General features: G+C 37.9%; 1 protein-coding gene across 2 annotated transcripts in view; it reads right to left on the reverse strand.

Annotated features, from left to right (window-relative positions):
• Nucleotides 1-20,603, reverse strand: part of pde9aa (phosphodiesterase 9aa) — a 30,036-nt gene that overhangs the window by 4,665 nt on the left and 4,768 nt on the right. Inside the window, exons 4-12 of one of the 2 annotated variants that reach the window (XM_084420986.1) lie at nt 18,580-18,623; nt 16,983-17,037; nt 16,750-16,820; nt 12,741-12,825; nt 7,279-7,339; nt 5,779-5,853; nt 5,513-5,599; nt 1,473-1,577; nt 974-1,056 (exon numbers count right to left, since the gene is read on the reverse strand). In XM_084420986.1, coding sequence (XP_084277112.1) covers nt 974-1,056; nt 1,473-1,577; nt 5,513-5,599; nt 5,779-5,853; nt 7,279-7,339; nt 12,741-12,825; nt 16,750-16,820; nt 16,983-17,037; nt 18,580-18,623 — 666 coding nt within the window. Of the gene's footprint in view, nt 1-973; nt 1,057-1,472; nt 1,578-5,512; nt 5,600-5,778; nt 5,854-5,953; nt 6,029-7,278; nt 7,340-12,740; nt 12,826-16,749; nt 16,821-16,982; nt 17,038-18,579; nt 18,624-20,603 lie in introns of both variants that reach the window. The other variant, XM_084420985.1, reaches the window with a different exon arrangement.

Raw genomic sequence — 20,603 nt, forward strand, 5'->3', positions numbered from 1 at the left:
AGTAAAGTGTCCATCGAATGCACACTTCAGAATCTCAGCAGAAGTAGTAGGTCATCTGAGGACTTTTCGCCTACTGTTTTTCGCCTACTATGTATTCAGACATACTACTCTTTTGGCGTACTATTTTTCCGAAGAGATTCTGGACTCTTTCAAACAGAAAGTGGATAATTTTGACGTAACTAATGAGGAGCACGTTACTTGTGTGAGCTTTCTTAACCCATTTTACAGTATGTTACTTTTTTTTATTAATAGTAGTAGTTGTTTAATTGATAATACAGTTTCATGAACGTGCACGTCGAGCACAGTATACCCCCAGAACGCCTAAAATATATGACACGTGTCGCATGGGACCATTTGACATCTTGCATCTTTTTTAAAAAGCTTGATGCTGGTCGCTATTCACTGCCATTATATGGACAAGAGCGAGCACATTTTTTTTAATCTCCTTTTGTCGTCTGAAAAAGCGCAAAATAATGTGTTTTAGGTACACAAATATATACAAAACCATTCAAAAGTTTGGAGCTGGTACGATTTTTTTATGTTTTTAAAAGAAGTCTCTAATGCTCATCAAGGCAAGGCTGCATTTTTTTGATAAAAAATATGGTAAAACAGTAATATTGTGAAATATTTTTAAATGGCAAAACATCAACTATAATGTAGTGGAATATTACCAATCTATACACTACCATTCTATTTTTTTTCCCCAAATATGCTGACATGGTGCTCAAGAAACATTTCAGATTATTATCAATGTTAAAAACAGCTGTGTTGCTTAATATTTTTGTGGAAACCGATGCAAAGAACAGCATTTACTTGAAATAGAACTCTTTTGTAACATAATAAATGTCTTTACTGTCACTTTTGCTCAATTTAATGCATCCTTGCTGAAGAAAAGTATTAATTTTCATGGCTGGTAAACATGTTTCATGATGGGTAATAAACGACAATGTTTATAAATGATTGAGGCTCTTACGTGTTGTTGTACCCAGGATGATCCAGGTCGTGACACACAGCTGCTGTCATCAAAATAAGAATATCTACTTGTGTGAACTTTTCCTGAAAAACACAGAACAACGAGACCGGCAGTGATCGTGAGGCCGGGTCTGCACATGTATCCCAGCTCTCCTACACTGCTAAACTCTAATCCTCTAATAGCTCAGCCTGTAATTGCTCGGATAATTAATCCAATGGCCTCTTAATACACATCCATGGCAACAGCAAGCACAGAGAGAAGAGTGAAAGTGTCTTCATAGCAGCAGAATTGCTTTTGCACCCCCACACATCACTCATTTATCACTTCGCTATCTTTCAGTCTCTTTCATTCACCTCCCACTTCTCTTTAATCTACCTCTGCTGCTCGAACTTTCCTGAGCAAAAGAAACAGGTGGCTGCGGGGCATAAAAGATGTCTTCGACACATAATTAAATAATTATTACAAAAATATATATTATAAGACATAATGCAATCTATACCTGTAGGTTGCAGAGGTAGATCATGCTGTACATCATCTGAGCGACGCAGAAGCAGTGGCGGAAATTATGAAAAGGATTGTTCCTGTAATTGTCATGGATGCAAAGCTGAAAATGGAAAGAAAGGACTTTATTTTATTTTATTATTTTCATTATTACACATTGTCCAAAAATTTTATTTCCTGCAAAGCTGCTTTGAAACAATGTGTATTGTTGAAAGCGCTATATAAATAAATCTGACTTGGAATTGTATTGTACTTATAATTTTAACATTTAATTATAATAAAATCACCATAAGTTAGTTTTTCTTTTTGACTTGGCCAGTAAGCAACCATCTGGCAACCACCCAAAACACCCTGGAGACCATCAAGCAACTACCCACAACTCACATGTTCTTCAGAAAAAGTCAAATAAAATAGTTCTCTAAATAAAAATATGCGATAGATTTTATTTTATTACACATTATCCAAAGAAGATATAATTATAATTTTCTCTTAAACATTTTTTTTTTATGTAAGGCTGCTTTGAAACAATGCGTATTGTCAATACGCATTGTATTCTATATAAATACTATATAAATACATTTGACTTAAACTGACTTAATTGTATTGCACAAATATATTTTATGGCAGGAGGCCTGTAACATGTATGTTCTGTTTTGGTTTAGTTTCATTGGCCCTCATTTATCAAAAGTGCGTACACCAAATTTCCAGCGTACACCTGGCGTACACCCAAAACCACGGTGACTTTGAGATTTATCAATATGGACGTTGGCGTACGGCACGCTCAAATCCTACGCCAGCTCAGGAGGTGGTGTACGCACGTTTTGAGTGCGGGAATGCGCAGAAAAACAATTCCTAACACTGCAAAACGCACTGACAAACTAAAAGATATGATATATTATGAGCCACTGTAAAAAAAAAAAACAACATAGTAATTATAAACTTCAGTGTTTATTTTTTGTGCAACATGGACTTCAATGTTTAATTTGTGTGATTTTACCAAAGCATTTGATTTGTAGGCATATGTATTCCTTCAGTTGCGAGCCTGTGCGCTTTACCTGACGTTTCAAGCCTTGTTTATATTCGCCTGGCTCCGCAGCGCGAGTCTCCGCACAGACTGCGCGCGCACCTCCCCAAACGGACGAGGCGTTTTTCGACGTGCTCGCCGTTGTACTATTCTTTGAAACGATGGTTAGGCCAGGGTTAGGCCCGGCAGGTGTGCACGGACTGGGTTTAGTAATGAAAGGCTTTCAATGACCAAAAAAATCATTCAGACTGACAAAATAACAAAAATGACATTCTTCTTCTTTTAAATAATAATAATAATAATACAAATAATAATAACGACATTCTTCTTCTAAATAACAATAAACGTCATTAATAATAAAAATCTAGAAATCAATTTTGTTTCTTTCCACTTCCCTGGTTTCGCTTTCTCTTTCTCAAAGAAGTTTCTCTTCTTTGCCGTCTTACGTGTGTCCATGGCGTAAAATGAGGGCGTGGGGGGAGCGGAGACTTGAATATATAGGGGCGTGTTATTCTAATGACGATCGATTTCAGCCGCGGCATTTGGGCAGGTATTGCGTACACCTGGATTTCAGAGGTACGCACAGCTTCATAAATCAGGCGATGAGAGGAGTGTAAGCATAATCTTACGCCAATATATACGCCCGTTTCTACGCAAGAATGATAAATGAGGGCCATTGTGTTTTGGTTCTGTTTCTACGCACCTGTTTCTGTTCAGTTGATTACTCTCCCTTTTATTTAAGCTCTCAGTTTTCTTTGTTTCATTGTCCGGTAGTGATGTATGTCTCGAGACCACTTTTACGTGGTCTTGGTCTTGTCACGGCCTTGACGGTCTTTGGTCTTGGTCTCGGACCTCTCGGTCTTGTCTAGGTCTCGCTGTCTCAGACCGACATAGTGGTCGGGGATTTAGCAATACAATACTACAATATCCACGACGACACAACGTTCGATAATGCAACATTATTATCCGCAACGGAACGGATTGAAGCGCGCGTCCGAGTGAAGACAGTGCGGTGTGTGCGCCCAATATACGAGAAAACACTTTATCCTCGCCACTGATCGCAGCGGCAACGAGCACTTTGATCACTTGATTTAAAAAACACATATCAGTGGCATGATGGGTTTTAACTTCATTCAGGAGATTTTGGGTAACTGCACAACTGACAGATGACTTTGAGCGCACCGCCAACGGTGTGTGTGTGTGTGTGTGTGTGTGTAACCATAGCGACAAAACGACCAACTTTCGGATCCTGCACTTAAAGGGATAGTTCACTTTGAAATTAATTTTTGATATGTTTTAGCTTACCTCAAGGGCATCCAAGATGTAGGTGTCTTTGTTTCCGCAGTAGTTTCAATTTTGATATTTTTAGGTCAAACCGTTCTTGTCTGTCAGTCATATAATGCAGGTCTATGGTCACTGTCTCAAAACACAAGCACAGAGTCCAAATTAAAACAATTCCCCATCGTCCAAATGAAACAATTCCCCATCATAAGTACACATTGATGGCCTAAGACACGAAACGAGCGGTTTGTGTGAGAAAACGAACAGTATTTATATCGTTGTTATCTCTTGAAAACAGCACACATCCAAATGATCTGACAGCGCGGGGGCGTATAGATATATAAATAGATGTCGCCTTGGCTACTGCAGTTCATTGGAACGAAACCGTAGCCAAGCGACATCTAGTGTATATATCTATACCCGCCCGCTGGCGAGTATAGATGTATACACTAGATGTCGCCTTCGCTACTGCAGTTCATTGGAACGAAACCGTAGCCAAGGCGACATCTATGTATATATCTATACGCGCCCGCGCCGTCAGATCATTTGGACGTGTGCTGTTTTCAAGAGATAACAACGATATAAATACTGTTCGTTTTCTCACACAAACCGCTCGTTTCGTGTCTTAGGCCATCAATGTGTACTTATGATGGGGAATTGTTTCATTTGGACGATGGGGAATTGTTTTAATTTGGACTCTGTGCTTGTGTTTTGAGACAGTGACCATAGACCTGCATTATATGACTGACAGACAAGAACGGTTTGACCTAAAAATATCAAAATTGAAACTACTGCGGAAACAAAGACACCTACATCTTGGATGCCCTTGAGGTAAGCTAAAACATATCAAAAATTAATATCAAAGTGAACTATCCCTTTAAGCCTATAATTTCGTTTTTTCCTATAATTTCATAATTTTAGGAGCAAGATGGTGTTGGAGGTTTTTGATGTTTTGTCAGATGAACCAGTCAGTACCAGTCATGTCAGTCCTCAACAGTACACAAAAGTTAAGGGAGTCCCAATCCTCTAATAGTGCAGTAACAGCCGTCATGCAATTGCTACACATAGTTGATCTCACCCAGTCTGCAAAAACATTTACAGTGAGCTCACAGTCACACACATGACATGGTCTGTCTCTGTATTGTTCTGCCTGTGTAGTTGAAGTAATACCGTATTGAATGTAAACTGCGGCTGAACCCTAGTATTCTGCTGTTCTTGAATTCATATTGCTTTAGCTTCAACACTAGTCTATTTTTTTCCCCCTCCGGTCTCGACTTGGTCTCGGTCTTGACTTGGTCTGTCTTGGTCTTGGTCTTGGTCTTGTCTTGGTCTCGATACCCTCTGGTCTTGGTAGTGTCTTGGTCTCGGTTTAGGCGGTCTTGACTACAAGTCTATTGTCCGGTATTGTTTATGTTAAGAGTGGTTATTGCCTGAGCTTCTTCCCTGTGATTCTCCTACATGTTCCTAGTGGAATGTACTATTAAAAACTCATTTTGTTATCCTTTGTGATTGTGCGCTTACTATAGCCTACAAAGGCCTGACAAGGCTAATCGGCAAAAAAAAAAAAAAAAAATCTGCAAATTTTAAAAATACATATATATAAATTGTTTTGTTTTTTTTTACTTGGGTGAAAAATCATTTTCTTTGGAAAAAGTCAAATAAAATAGTTCTCCAAATAAAAAAAAGAATTAATAAATGAATAATAATAATATTTCAAAGTATAGTTTTCTTACCAGCCATCTTTTCAGCGTGATGGGGTTAATATTAAAGTCCTTTACCAGCCCGAGGTCATGGTACATATGCTCCAGACAACTCAGCATCTTAAAGCACAACACACTGATGATAGCATTTTCAGCAGTACAAAAAATGTGGCTGTCACAGGTTTGGCATGCCAGTCATTTTGCCCATGGTGTAATTCATGCATCATGTGCATTGTCATTGGTACATCAACTTCTGTAGAATTGTTATTTTCTGCATCTTTCTCTTGGCCGATCCTCACCTCGTTTGGTTCCCATTGCCACACATCGAAGACTGGCTGCCTCAAAGCTTCAACCGTCCCCTGTGAGAGGTGGTACTACACAAGCCCCACAAACACAAGCAACAGACGCAGAAGAGAGGAAACAAGGGGAGAGAAAAGAGGAGAAAGACAAAACAGTGGCATGTTAGGCTCTTACCTCGTTGGACTCCCACAGCCAGACGTCGAAGGTGGGTTTTCTGAGGGCATCTATGGTTTGCTGGGAGAGCATGTACTGCAGGCGACAGAGCTCCCAGTTAACCCCCGATAACCAACGCCTGGCTGTGGCCATTGCGTACATTACATTTACATCATACCATTTCAAACCTGTATGCCCTTTTTATTTTTATTTTTATGAAATCTCCACACAGCTCTTTACCATATCCTACAGAGTCCCGCACATGTGCATACATTTAAAAAAAGTATATCGTGGCCACGAATTAACAATTCGGCTAAATCGGCGCACAATATAATAATTTGTTCCCTCGTTTTACTAAATAGTACGCACGATAAAATTCGTTCCCTCGTTTTAATAAATCGTGCGCACAATATAATTCCTTCCCTCGTTTTACTAAGTTGTGCTTATGATATAATAATTTGTTCCTTCATTTACTAAATCGTGCAAACAATATATAATTTGTTCCCGTTTTACTAAGTCATGCGTACGATAAAATAATTAGTTCCCTCGTTTTACTAAATCGTGCGCACAAAATAATAATTAATTCCCTAAATCTACTAAATCATGGCAACGTTACAATAATTTGTTCCCTTGTTTGAGTTAAATCAAAATGAGGGAACGAATTGGTACAACATGGCCCCAATTTACGAAATCAAGAGCACAAATTATTATATCGTGCACACGATTTAGTAAAACGAGAGTTATAAAAAATATTTATATTTTTACCTACATGTCATGTTAGGGCTCCGTAATATTTAAAAAATAATGACATTTAAAAAAAATTAATGTAAATGCTGATAAGATTGGTTGAGATTTCAATCATGACTACTTTCACAGTTCTTTTTTAGTTTTTTGTTTGTTTGTTTGTTTATCATGCCTACCAGACATAGTCACTATGAAAAAATATGTGGAAATTGTTGTACAATTTTAAAACATATTTCTTTTAATATTTTCAAAAGACTATTCACTACCATTCAAAAGTTTGGGTTCAGTAAAATGTATTTGCTTTCTGAAAGAAATTAATACGTTTATTCAGCAAGGGTGCATTAAATTAATTGACAGTAAAGACAAGCATAACCGACCCCAAACTTTTGAACAACAGAATATATTCTCTTTTAAAATTTGTATATATATATATAATTTTTTTTCTTTTAAATGTTTTTTTTTTCTTTTTTTGTCAACCATCCCTTTAAACCTTTCTTACCTTAAATGGTGCTGTGTACACTGACTTATATCAAATTATTTAAGCACAATAAGTATACAAAATAATGAAGGAAAACGTTTGCTCACATCTGCCATTTACATACCTTTGGGTATGAAGGCACATCTCTGCGAGTGGTTAACTTCTTGTTGTCATCTAGGAAACTGCTGTAAAGTTAAAAAAGTAGACGGGGGCTCAGTTGCTTTAGACCCGAAGATGCTGTGTTTTTTTCACTTTTAACAACCATTACAACATCTCTCAAAGAGAGTATCTTGAGAACATACAGGTATCTTTGATTCATCTAGAATCTGATCCTTCACTAATAAGAGAGCACGTGAGAGCCATGTCAGCTCATTAAGGCTCAAAAGGAAATAGACCTGACCTCATCTGTTATTAACAAGAGCTGACTAAGACAACTGGGCTGCTTCTTCATTCTCCTCTCATTAAAGTTAGCAGTACGGACAGTGCTATGAATAACCTGCTAAAGATATACACACCTGCAATAGATATACACTTTAGGATACTTTTAAAAGGGACATTTAATATTCAAATAATATAATTGTAAATTTTAAGTCACTTAATTGCATATTAAAGGGATAATTCACCCCAAAATTAAAAGTCTTACGGGGTTGGAACAACATGACGGTGAGTAATTACTGACAGAATTTTCATGTTTGGGTGAACTGACACTTTAATTGCATTTAAACTAAAATGTATTATGGTTTAAATTTATATTAGATGTATTTAGCTAAACTTTGACCCACTTAAGTCATTTCTGTGGAAATTTGTGTCATGTATTTAAATGTATTTGTAATTACACATTTGTAATGATGAAGTTGCAATTTAGTACATTTAAATTATGTTTGATGCACTTTAATGCAATACTAAACATATTACAGTTAAAATTATAATCAAGTGCTTTACATGTGCTTTAGTATGTTAGTCAACATTATACTGTACTTTAATCTTTAGAGCACAACACAAGATAATTAAAAAATGGTTTAAAATATACTTTAAAGTAAAACTTGACATTATACAAAGTGCACTTGTTAAGTGTGTTAAGAAACAATCGTGAGAGTGTACTCTCTTTAAGTACACTTAAAGAGCCTGTTGTGTAATTCATATTAAATTATCTTCTAGTACAGTTTTTTTTTTAAATAAACGTTTAAAGGTCCCATTGCATGGATTATGTTATTATTTTAGAATGTTTCCTGGGGTGCCCTTATGTTTTTTAGATCAAAAGTTGTATGTACGTTATAATTTAGAAATAAAAGGCATATTTCCTAGCCTGATTTTAGCCTCTGATTTGAACGCTCTGTTTGAAGGGGCGTGTCTGCTGTGAGACTTCAGTGTAAACGCCCACTGCTGTGATTGGCTGACATGCTTGCATATGAAATATTTCGCATTACATGTGGAACTCTCTCGAAAACTTTTACTATTACAGCTATTATACGTTTTTACTATTACAGCTATCGGGATTAACGAATCGTGAGAAGTTTTTTAAGTATTTAGATCTATTCCCATCACATAAAAGGTTGCAATGATGGGCATTGAGCAGATGACAGCCTGTTGATCGCGTGAATGAAGATCTTATCATTGCAACACAGTTTCTGTACTCTCATTAAAGGTTGGGTAGGTAATCCTTTTTCTAAAAAAAAAACATTCCAAATTTGTTTAAACTGTCTTTATATACCAATACATAATTAAAATGTAAGTACTCTGAAAAAGAAAATATAAAAATCGAGTGACTGTAGACCTTTTAATCTGCAATAAACACAGCTCATTATTTCCATTCACTCCCACCCCCTCCCTTCTGAGCTCCTTCCAAAGCCACGCCCCCAAAACACATGAACGCGCGACGCCAAACGCTCAGGCTCAGCTGGAAGACGCATTTATTACCTGAGACGAGTGGAGAGGAAGGAGCGCAGTACATACAGTGACATCATGTCAGAATCACATGTAATAAAATACCTAACTTTATCACTATGAATATAAACAAATAAGATTTCTTTTAGTACTCACTATCAAGCTAGCATATCGATACTGGTAAAGTTTCATTCGGTAACGAGCTATATTTATAAGGCAAAACTAAAAACAGGTTGCATTGATACACGTTTTTCCATTACCATCAGTTACACTGTGATGAAGGTGAATTCCGTGTAAGATTCATAACATATACGGTGTTTTGCATGTAAGAGTTTCCATGATGAAAGCATTGTTGACTCTAATGAAGACTAACGTACACTCCGAGTCCGGAGACAAGTACCGCATCGTCGGTTCGAGGACAGGTCCGGGGTCGAGGGCGAAGCAGAGGAGGTCGTTCAAGAGTGCGGGCAGGGTCCGAGGAAGTAGTTTTTGCCTTGTTTGCCTTCGTTGACTGCATATGCAGGTGCTTTGAGCTGAATATTTCCGGGAACGGTGACATGTGATGACTGCACGCAGGGCAGCGCGCGCAGTGGGGCTCGGGCACGAGACATGAAGGCATCTGATTGGTTCTTTACATTCGCACCGAATGGCAGTGATAGGTCAGAGTTTTTACTGTCCTGCAGCTGCTACAGAGGTCTGATTTTTTTCATTCCTTTTTCTAAACACATAATGTATTGACTACTATCAGGATGGAAGGACCATTTCACCCAGTATAAAAAAAAGTGTTTCTGAACAGGATTACCTACCCTACCTTTAATGCTTTCACCAGTGCAAACATGAGGTAAGTACCGTAAGAGCTTCGTTGTGCAGTATAACAACGTCATTGATTTCATAACGAGTTTTGGCAAGTGTCCAGATAAACTCGCACTGTGTGATTGACAGATTGTTCTTTTTCTGTATTAATCACAGTTTAAGTATGATTATTTTCATCCTACTAAGAGAAACGACGTGAAGTTGATCGTTTAGTCACTGGCTTGATTTACTGATGCATAAACAGTACTGAACGACTTTGAGAGAAAGATTATCTGTCTGAACTTGAACAATTACACATCAGAAATTCACATAACCCACTGGTTCTTCAGAGGCTCGGATGAAGGAACTAAAAAAATACTTTTGTGTTCCTTTGTACATCCAAACACTGAGTAACTGCCATGCTTTGCTCGTTTGCAAGCCATGATGTCTCTCGAGGAAAAACCAATATCGCGCTCGCGCAGCTCATTTTCTCATGGGCGGGCCAAATTCTTTTTGCGGGCAAAGAAGAGAAAGGGGAGGTGACCTTTCCCCTTATGACGACATAAAGAAAAGATTTCTAGATTCGCCTGTCTGAGCTTTCATTTTCTCAAAAATACCTAGGGCTTGGTTTACACCCATCAAAACGTCTAGCCACTAGGGGACCATAGGCAGGCTAGAGAAACTCATATTAAGGATAAAAAACCTCATAAAGTGAAATTTTCATGCAATGGGACCTTTAAGATTTGAAATACACTACAAGTTCACATTCAATTCAATTCAGATACCTTCTTTTTTAGTGCTAGGCCAATAAATTTGGTCCACAAAATTTGATTTGGTCCACTTGATTTTGTTTTTGGGGTGTACTAGAATATGTTTGATTGTTCAAAAACAATGCTGATTTCAATGAAGCCCCTTCTTCTGAAATACGAAATGTGCTGTGATTGGTTAGCTGGCCCAGTGTGTTGTGATTGGCAGCGCTTAGCACGTGTTCTGGAAATGTCACGCCCCCCCATAACTGTGAATTCTTCTCTAGTGTAAATATTAAGGTTATTTTAAACCAATTCAGACCCTGACAATGTTAATGAACAAGAGGATCGTTCATTATGGATGGCATGCACAGACTTTGCAAGCACGGATTTCACAGGATGTTTCAGAGTGGTGTGTTTTTTGTAATTTTCTTATACATTATAGATAAGATGTTCTCTACCATTTAATCGTGATATTTGTCGGAAAACTATAGGTAATACAAACAGTATTCGATCACAAAACCATGGTTAATTTTCCTAAGGAGCGGTGAACCGTCTTACAAAAGCAAGAACTCACAATAGCAACAGAAAACAAGCTGTTCTCCATAAAATGTGCAGATTAATGTTGAAATTATAATGTTCAGCAACAGTGTTTAAAATAAAAGTTTGTCAGCCTTAGGATGGTCAAACAAATGAGTTTTGAAAACGTTGTGGAAAAAACAGTATCTCTATTGACATAGTGACAACACTGTCTTCTCTAATGCAGCTCAACCAGCACCTTTTTTGCAAATTCCGGACACGGATTATTTAAATGAGGAACATCATGACTTCATAAGATCCGGAAAAATCGCGTCATAGTCCAAACGAGCCGTTCGTTGTAGTTCTTGGAATGGGGATTCTGTTAAATAATATATCTCCCTTAGGAGTGGACTGTGAGCTTTGTAAACTTGCAGATCTTTTTAATGCTCAAACAGCAACATTACACACTTACTAAAGTTGAAAAAGTGGAAAAGCGTAATAGGACCCCTTTAATGCATTTTCCTTAGCCTGGGTGCCAGCCCGAACCCCGCCCACAACATTTTTTGGTCGGGAAGTTCGGTCTGGACTCGATCCGTTGAGGAGTAATTATGCTCGGCTCCCAGAAGGCCGAGCCAATCAAATTGCCAGGGCGGGCTTTAATCGATGATGGACAGATGATCTGCGGTTACGTAATCACCCACGTCACCAAAGAGCGCTTGATTTGAATTAGTTTACAACAAAGAAGACTGCCGCTGGAGAATTGAGATTTCACGAGTTCACATTTACAAATAAGTCAGATAGAATAAAAGCGTATATGAGATTTCACGAGTTCACACAAATAAGTCAGATAGAATAAATGCGTATATGACGTGCTGTCCGAGGAGAGGGCTGTGGGCTCGGTAGCCATACTCCCCCCGGTATTCCTGGTTGTGAGAGAACAAGACAAGAGTGAGGATTCGGGGTGGTGGAGGGATGCTGAAAAACTGTCAAGGAGTGTTAGGTAAGTTGACAGAGTGAATATGCTTCCTCATGCTGATATAGGGTAACGTTAGACATGGTATTGTTTGATGACAAGTTGATATTGGATTGATTATTTGTACGTGCTCGGTGCTCCTCCCGAACTTTGTTTATGAAACATCATGTGTAGATTCCGCCATCGCATCTGTTATAGAAGATATCCACAGCGCATTCATTTTAAAAGAGGAACAGAGAGCCGCGACATTTTGTTGGTTGAAAATATGAATGAAGAACATGCGTCATTTACTCCGTTGCTCTGATTGGTTGTAGGTCTATCCAATTGAGTGCAGAGTTTTTTTTTTTTTTTCTGGTTCGGTTGAGACACACCCCATAATCAAATCTCTATGGAGCAGTATCAGACTGACATTCTGTCTAGAATATGAGTATGACGAAGTCAGGCTACATTTTCCTGGTCTTATTGTGTAACTCGTGTTTGTGTATAAGTAACTCCTACTTTTCACCTCCACCCTTCCAACCACCTGATTTCATGTAACGTCACAATCAAATGAATTCCTGAAGTATAAAGTCCAGTCTCAACCTGGATTTTTTCTTATGAAATATATCGTTCTACTTCCCGTTGTGGTAATGATGTTCCAATATCTCCAGAACAAGCAGTAAGGTCACTGACCTGTTGTTCCTTGAGGCCATCTCCTCCCGCAGCTTCTTGATGTCACTGCGACATTTCTCGATCTCCACCACCTTCATCCCCTCCACTGAAGAGACAGAGGAAAATGACGGAAACAGAATACATTATGCATAGGATTATGACAGATGAATGATAGATTTACATATTTTAAGTGAGCCAAACAGACAGAAAATATGGAAATGAGCTAGAGAACATGGTCATGGTTTTCCTACACAAACACAGACTGCTGAGCCATAAAAAGGACATCTGACACCAGTTAATGTCTGGCCTTACGCTTCCCTCCATTGTCCGAAATAATGCTGCTGGTCTAAAGTACGAGCAAATCACCTTTGACAGCTAGACCATCTTTGGACAGACCACCTATTTGACAGCTGCTTTAATTTACTCCTCACAACCTTGGTTTGAGAATGAGCATAAGTCACACAACATTTCCACGTTGGCATCTGTCTAATTTGGTTGCTTCTACCAAATTAACAGATTCATTTGCAGCAAAAGTACTGTATAGTTTGATTAGATGAAAGACCTCTGGACTCACATTGTATAATTTATTGTGTAATTATACACATTATATAATATCTGGACTTCCTGCAACTATTCTGTTTATAGACAGCGCACAGTAATAAATCACCTTAAATTACATGAGGCTGGTGAAGAGTTCAAACTTATGAAGAGGTCAGGGTCCATCGCCTTGGTGACTCATTACATCATGGCTGTATTTGGATTTATATGGACACACAGCTGTGCTGCAATGGAATGAATCCTAGTCTCTGGTGATGTTACATCGAGCATTATTACTTACTGAAGCAACAGGTCTTCTGAATAAGGGGTAGGGAATGTGAATATTTTAGCTTATTATGTTGAAGTGGACGTTGTGTATTGTTAAATGTATTGTGATTCTATGGCTAGGCCAAAGACCAATTTTCAGCCAAGGCTGGACAATAAAGTACAACTAACAACTAACTAAGTAAAACAACTAGTGCACAAAGACTGCCACAGTCAAAGATTGCCATTAAACTGACCCTAACCCTTTAGTTCTGAATCACTGTACAATAGATTCCACAAATAGTGTTGAGGGATGATGTATTTTTATAGGCCAAACCCAGAAACAAGTAAGAATTTTTACACTTCCAGTTCCATTGTCTTGAAGTCAATGGGTTTTTTGAATGAGTTTTTGGTTAAATGCCTGAAATAAGGTCTGTGGTGAACACAAGCTCAAGATATTTTCACGTTTTATTCTACGACATAAAATACATCAATGATCCCCTCTTGGGATTTTTTAAAGCTTTTACTTACCTTGAAAATTTGCTTACTAGCAAATGGTTAAATGGCACTACAGGGTTGTTGAGGACATTAAACGTCATCAGCCGAACAGATAAACTCATCTACTCAACTACGCTTTTAGTTTGTTGTGTTTATAATCACGCTCTTGCAAACTATTATAACTTGACCTTTCAGGGAAAATGTTTTTAAACAAAGACTGAAAGAGTCGGAGGCTTAGTAACGGTGACGCTGAAGTCATGCGACCACGGTGTGGTCGTTTAAAGCCTGCATTTAGCTATTGACCTCAGCCAATTACATTTATGCTTAAATCATTGGTTCAGTTCTCAAGGAAAGCCAGAACTGATATAACGTATACTTTGAATGCAATGCAAGTCACTTTGGATAAAAGCATCTGTCAAATGTAAATGTAACATTTTTCAGTGTTGACGTGACATCTTTTATCCCAGCATAACTTACAGAGACAGCTGTAAGAAAGTAATTTGAGGAAATGTTAACACTGCATTACTGAAACAACGCCGTTTGATTTATCATTCCATTCAGCCCAACACAGCAACATTGGTTTAACCAATGGTGTGAGTTTGTAGCCATTTTACTTACCAATGATAATGTTTTAAAACAATCAGCATTGTTGCAATTTAGTTTAGGGATGCTAGTAGCACACTAGCTCCTTCACTTTTAAAAATCTGATAGCAAAGAAAGGAAAATTAGGGGACAATAGCTCCACGTCTTTACTTCCTGTACAGAATTGCATGGAGACATGCAAATGTTTAAACAAATGTGAACTCAGAACAGGCAGTATGTTTGTGCTACTGGACATTACTGCCGCTTGTACTTAGGAAATAACAACATTAAAAAGTATGCATTCAATTTATCAAAAATGACAGTGAAGACATTTATAATGTTACAAAAGATTTCTAATCCAAATAAATGCTGTTCTTTGGAATTTTCTTTTTATCAGTACACAGATATCACAGTTTCCACAGAAATATTAAGCAGCACAACTGTTTTCAACATTGATAATAATAAGAAACGTTTCTTGAGCATCAAATCAATTCAATTAAAAAAAAATCAGCTTTTTTAAAATACATTTTAAAATATATTTTAAAACAGTTATTTCAAATTGTAATAATATTACAAAATATTGCTGTTTTTACTGTATTTTTGATAAAAAATCAATGTAGACTTGGTGAGCAGAAGAGACTTAGTTCAAAAACATTTTAAAAAATCTTACCGACCCAAACTTTTGAATGGTAGTATATATTAATATGGATGTTATCGTAAAAACAAATCAAGCAATTAAAAAAAAATTATGTTCATGAGAATAAGCACCCTTGCACCTTAGTGTGCTTATAGAAACAGAAGGAGCAAAGAAACAGTAATCTGAATATCAAACTGTGACCTGTATGTTAATTTACAGGCTCTGTTGATAGTCGGATGCACGTGACACTTCAGCTGGGTACCAAGCCTTCTAAAATATACAGTGTGAAAGGCTAATGAATAACTTTCCTTTACAAATACATGCCTTATACATGTGAATGATATGCGAGTGAACAAAAATATAAAATTAAATCTACACCACATAATGTAAAGTAATACATATTATCCACAGAATCTTATCAGAGTGGCTGAATAGAACTAAGCAGATGAGTGGGCTGGAAAACTAAGAGAAATGGCTAAATAAACTATGAGCTGGAGAGATCCCATAATATCCATACAGCGCTATCACAATTATTAGCCTTAACCCCAGGTCACTCACTTTGGATGAAAACAGTTTGCCAAATAACGCAACAAAGTAAGTGTAGTGTAGTGTAATGAACACTTCAGATGAGCTAGAGGTACAAAACACATCAACAGGAAGTCCATGAGGTGGATCACATGAAACATGTAAAAAAAACATGTCCAGGTCTCATTTCAATAACAACTACAAAAGATTAAATAAATAAATGAATAAATAAATAATTAATAAATCATATTTTGCTAAATATAAGCCTATTTTGAATGACGGCATCATTGTCATGACAATTAAGCACATTGCCAACAGCAAAAACAAACAAAAAACATTGACAACATTAAAACAATGTGTTAAATGTAAAAAAAAAAAAAATGTACCACACTATTTTTTTACTGTAAGGGTTTTTGACAATGTCAAACGGCATGATATATGTATTAGGGATGTGCGAGACTATTCGACTAGTTGATTAAACGATACTGTTGCTGTTAGTCAACTTCGAAATACTAGTCGTTTACATTTTATTTTGCACATTTACTGTTTTGCTTTATATTTTTACAAAGTCTACGTTTAAAATAAATATGTCTAAAATGGGGCTTCAGTGAAGGCGGGTTGGGTGGTTAGACTAGTCGACCAGTCGGTTGCACAAATTTCCATTTAAACGTTTATGAAATTAGTCATTGAACACATCCCTAATATGTGTAAATAAATAGCTATCATTGGCTATTTGAGTTATATATTAGTTGTGGTATAGAAGACCTCTTATATAAATCAAACACAAAACATATCTACTTCCTCAAATCTGCATTGGGTACAGCAGAACGTTATCTATAATTCACTACTGTTTTTGAAAGCGCTACAAAATGACTGTGAGCAGATTTTATCGTGTCTTGTTTGTCAAGTTCAGCCCTTCCATTCTAGCCTTCTGTCCATTAGCAAAACACTGGACAAGATATTGGGTGAAAACAGTTTAAAACTCACACTCCACTCTCTTCTCCAGCATGGCTAGGCGATTCGTCACCTCAGTCTTCAGTTCGTTGATTTTAAATGCCCTTGGGGAGAGCAGCGAGGCAGACGGTGCAGATGGAGAGAAATATACAAAGATCATTCATCCTTGAAATACCAAAACGATTCAAAATTCAATCAAAGGAAGTTCATTGTGAATTAGCTGAGAAATTCAACATGAAATACAGAAACAGAGATGGTGACAATACCTGGAGAACTGCTCTGCCACTTGGGTCAGAACATTCTGGAAAAGCTCCTCTTTATCTGAGAGAAGAGAAAACAATTTATATTCATAATCATGGCCAAACACTGATGTATGATGTATTTCACAGTTTTATATATCTGTGTTTCCTCCTGTCAGCCTTAAAGGAACACGGCGACTTTTTTGGACTTTAGCTTATTCACCGTATCCCCCAGAGTTAGATAAGTCCATACATATCCTTTTCATCTCCGTGCGTGCCGTAACTCTGTCTGACGCACCGACCGCTAGCCTAGCTTAGCACAAACACTGGAGGTAAACGGCTCCAGCTAGCATACTGCTCCCAATAAGTGACAAAATAACGCCAACATTCTCCTATTTACATGTTGTGATTTGTATAGTCACAGCGTGTACAAATAACAAGGCAGAGAGTTTGCTCAGAGTTGGAGTAAATCACTCCGCAGAAGTAGCAGTGCTTCGCCTTCTGAGAATATAGTCCCCAGTATGTATACGGTTATAAGATGGCTGTGTCTCATGTGACCCTGTTATTTATACACGCTGTGACTATACAAATCACAACATGTAACTAGGAGAATGTGTTATTTTGTCACTTATTGGGAGCAGTATGCTAGCTGGAGCCATTTACCTCCATTGTTTGTGCTAAGCTAGGCTAGCGGTGGGTGCCTCAGACAGAGTTACGGCACGCACGGAGATGAAAAGGATATGTATGGACTTATCTAACTCTGGGGGATACGGTGAATAAGCTAAAGCCCCAAAAAGTCGGCGTGTTCCTTTAATAAAATAAGCAATACATGTACAATGAATGAAGCATCCTGCAACAAACAGTAAAAACTCCAAATAGATGTTCCTGGCATTCTTGTATCAGAGAAACTGTGACTTCTTACACAAGGCTTGACACTTACAATTATATAGAGTGAGAATTGATAAACATACTTTCACATTTTTCCATGTGTTTTTTCTTCACCAATAATACAAGAGTGTGTTCTGATACTGTAGATTTTCACAAAATAGGCGCAAAATGTACATCCTATGCACAGAATGCATATACTGCAGAAACTGTATCATGGTAGTATGTTATTTCAAAACTACCCACAGTATTTGTGCATAACTGATGGGATATTGAAAAACAAAGCAGAGAAACTACATGACGTTGACAATAAATCTACTGAGAAATAGCCTCGGAATGCAGATGAATCAGAGAATCTGTCCGAAAAAAGGAACTTGAACATCTGAGTTTGTTTTAAAATCAATAAAAAGTTATAATCACTTCTCTGCTCATGATAACACAGATAGATTGAAAAGACTGCAGTCCACCCCCGCTGCAGGAGTGTTCCCACAATGATAAATGGAGTCGCTCTTGAGCTCACACGCAGCTTTCCACACACTCCATTTATGGAGATTTGAGAACATATGAGTGATCACTCCAGAGCTCTTTCAGTCTTCATAATAAAACAAACCCCATTTTCCCATTTCGATCGGAATGTAAACACCATCAGTGAAAGCACAGTGTTGAACATGTGATTTATACATGCATAAACATTTAGGGTATGTGAAAGGACATACAATGCAGAACATCTGACACTTACCTGCAAGTTGTCCGCCAGTTATGGGCACCACTTTGTACGGTGACCTTCAAAAACACCGGGACACAAAAACGTAATTACAAAGTGGCAATACAATGTCCCCTCTGCCTAAATGACAGTCAAGTTACTCCTCAGAGATGCTGTTTTCTGTAGCATTACTAACCAAGGTGTCTACTCTTTTGGCGGTCGGTTGTGATTGTGACCGGTGAATGGACACACTTAGACTTTTAGAGAGTGACTTCCCCTTTATCTTTTTCTGGCCGCCATCCATTGTTTGTCTAGCATGTAGGGCAGATCTCCATATAACCAACAGATAAGGCACAGACAGTAGGCTACTTTACTGGGCGTCTCACCTCTGGGCGTCTTTATGTTTTATGTGTGTCCATTTTTTTCCCTGAGTGTGTCTGCAAATTGGTGTAAGACTGGATCATTGGTTTTATATTATAAAATCTCTAACATTTAGTGTTTGCTGTTCACAAAAACAGGGACTGCAAGCTAAGACAGTTCAAATACTCCAAAAAGTACAGGGAGTATTCTTTTTTAAAGGTGAACTAAGTAACTTTTTTACCTTAACTGAACAGCTTCGGAGTCATTGGAATGGTTATATTACTTATTTCGGGTTGAATGGTGGTCGTTTCGCACCCACCTGGTGCCCGTGAGCGGAAAATACGCACTTGCAACTTTGAGACGGCGGGCCGCCGCGTCAGGAAGTATCGCGTGATATCAGGTCTCGCGATGTAAACAATTGCTTTACGGCCAAAAGAAATCTGCTAAAATGCTGTCATTATTGCGCTCCCTCACGCTGTTCGAACCCGAATGAAGAACATGTTTTAAAGAATGTCCCATCTGCTTTGATGTCGTTGATCTACTAGCCTCTGGTGTCTGAGAATCACCAAAGAGTTTTTACAACAGTGTTGTCAAATATCTATTCCGAAGCTGTGGGGGGAGCTCTAGAGAGAAACCTGCGAGCAAAAAGCGAGAATACAGCGAAGAAATCCCGAAGCTACTGAGTGCTGCTTTAAGATCACTTTTCAGAGCTATCCTGAAGAAAAAAAGGTCCATATAAAAAAAGTAATAAAATGACTCTATGGTGGATCATTTGCTATTAAATCGGTCTGTAGAGATTCTGACTAAATGTTGTTTAGGCCTAGATCTGGGGCCGTATTCACAAAGAATTTTAAGGCTAAAAGTAGCTCCTAACTGGTGAATTTAGGAGCAACTCCTAAAAATAATGGGCGTGTCACTCGTAACTTTAGGACTCCTCATTTTTTTGACTAAGAGTAATTCACAAAGCATTTTAGCCCTAAAAGTAGCACCTAAGCCTGGGACAGCTTAAAAGAAGTCGAGAGGACTCCTAACTCACTAAGACCTATTCACAAACCGCTTTTTGTGGCATTTCACGTTGCGCGATGTTTTGAAATGCGTATGCATCGCAAGCTTCCAATCGCGAGGGAACAATTTTGCATTGTAGGCATAACTAGGGATGCAATAACGCCACCAACAACAAGCAAAACTAGGCTACTCATTGCATGTAAACTAATTGTAACGTTTCATTTTGAATCAAATTAAAATGTTCTTCTCTTTGCTAACGTAGGCAGAGGCATATAGGGACAGATTAATTCAATAATGTTGCAAAGATATTGCATAAATCCATATGTTTCATTAGGCTACTAGACTATTTGCCTTACTCTTTATTAATTTAGGCTATTTATTCAGTTATTCATCATCTTCCGTCCTTCGCACTACTTGTGTAGCGCACGCATTCTCAGACCTGTCACCTGTCACTCATCATCGTAGGGGAGGTATTTGGAATCATTCCCGCGTTACAATCATCAGCCAATCAAGGTGGTCACCTCAGTCAAGCTCGTGCGTGAGTAATGACGTCATCCATAGCAACGAAGACTCACTCTTAGTTTAGGAGTTGTCATTTTTCTTTACTTAGAGTAGGTCTGAAAGGCGTTGTGAATAACTTTTAAGAGAAAACTCCTAGCTAAAATCTTTTAGTGCGATTTAGGAGTACTCCTAGT

This window comes from Rutilus rutilus, assembly GCF_951802725.1.
Source record: "Rutilus rutilus genome assembly, chromosome: 10".
Lineage (NCBI taxonomy): Eukaryota > Metazoa > Chordata > Actinopteri > Cypriniformes > Leuciscidae > Rutilus > Rutilus rutilus.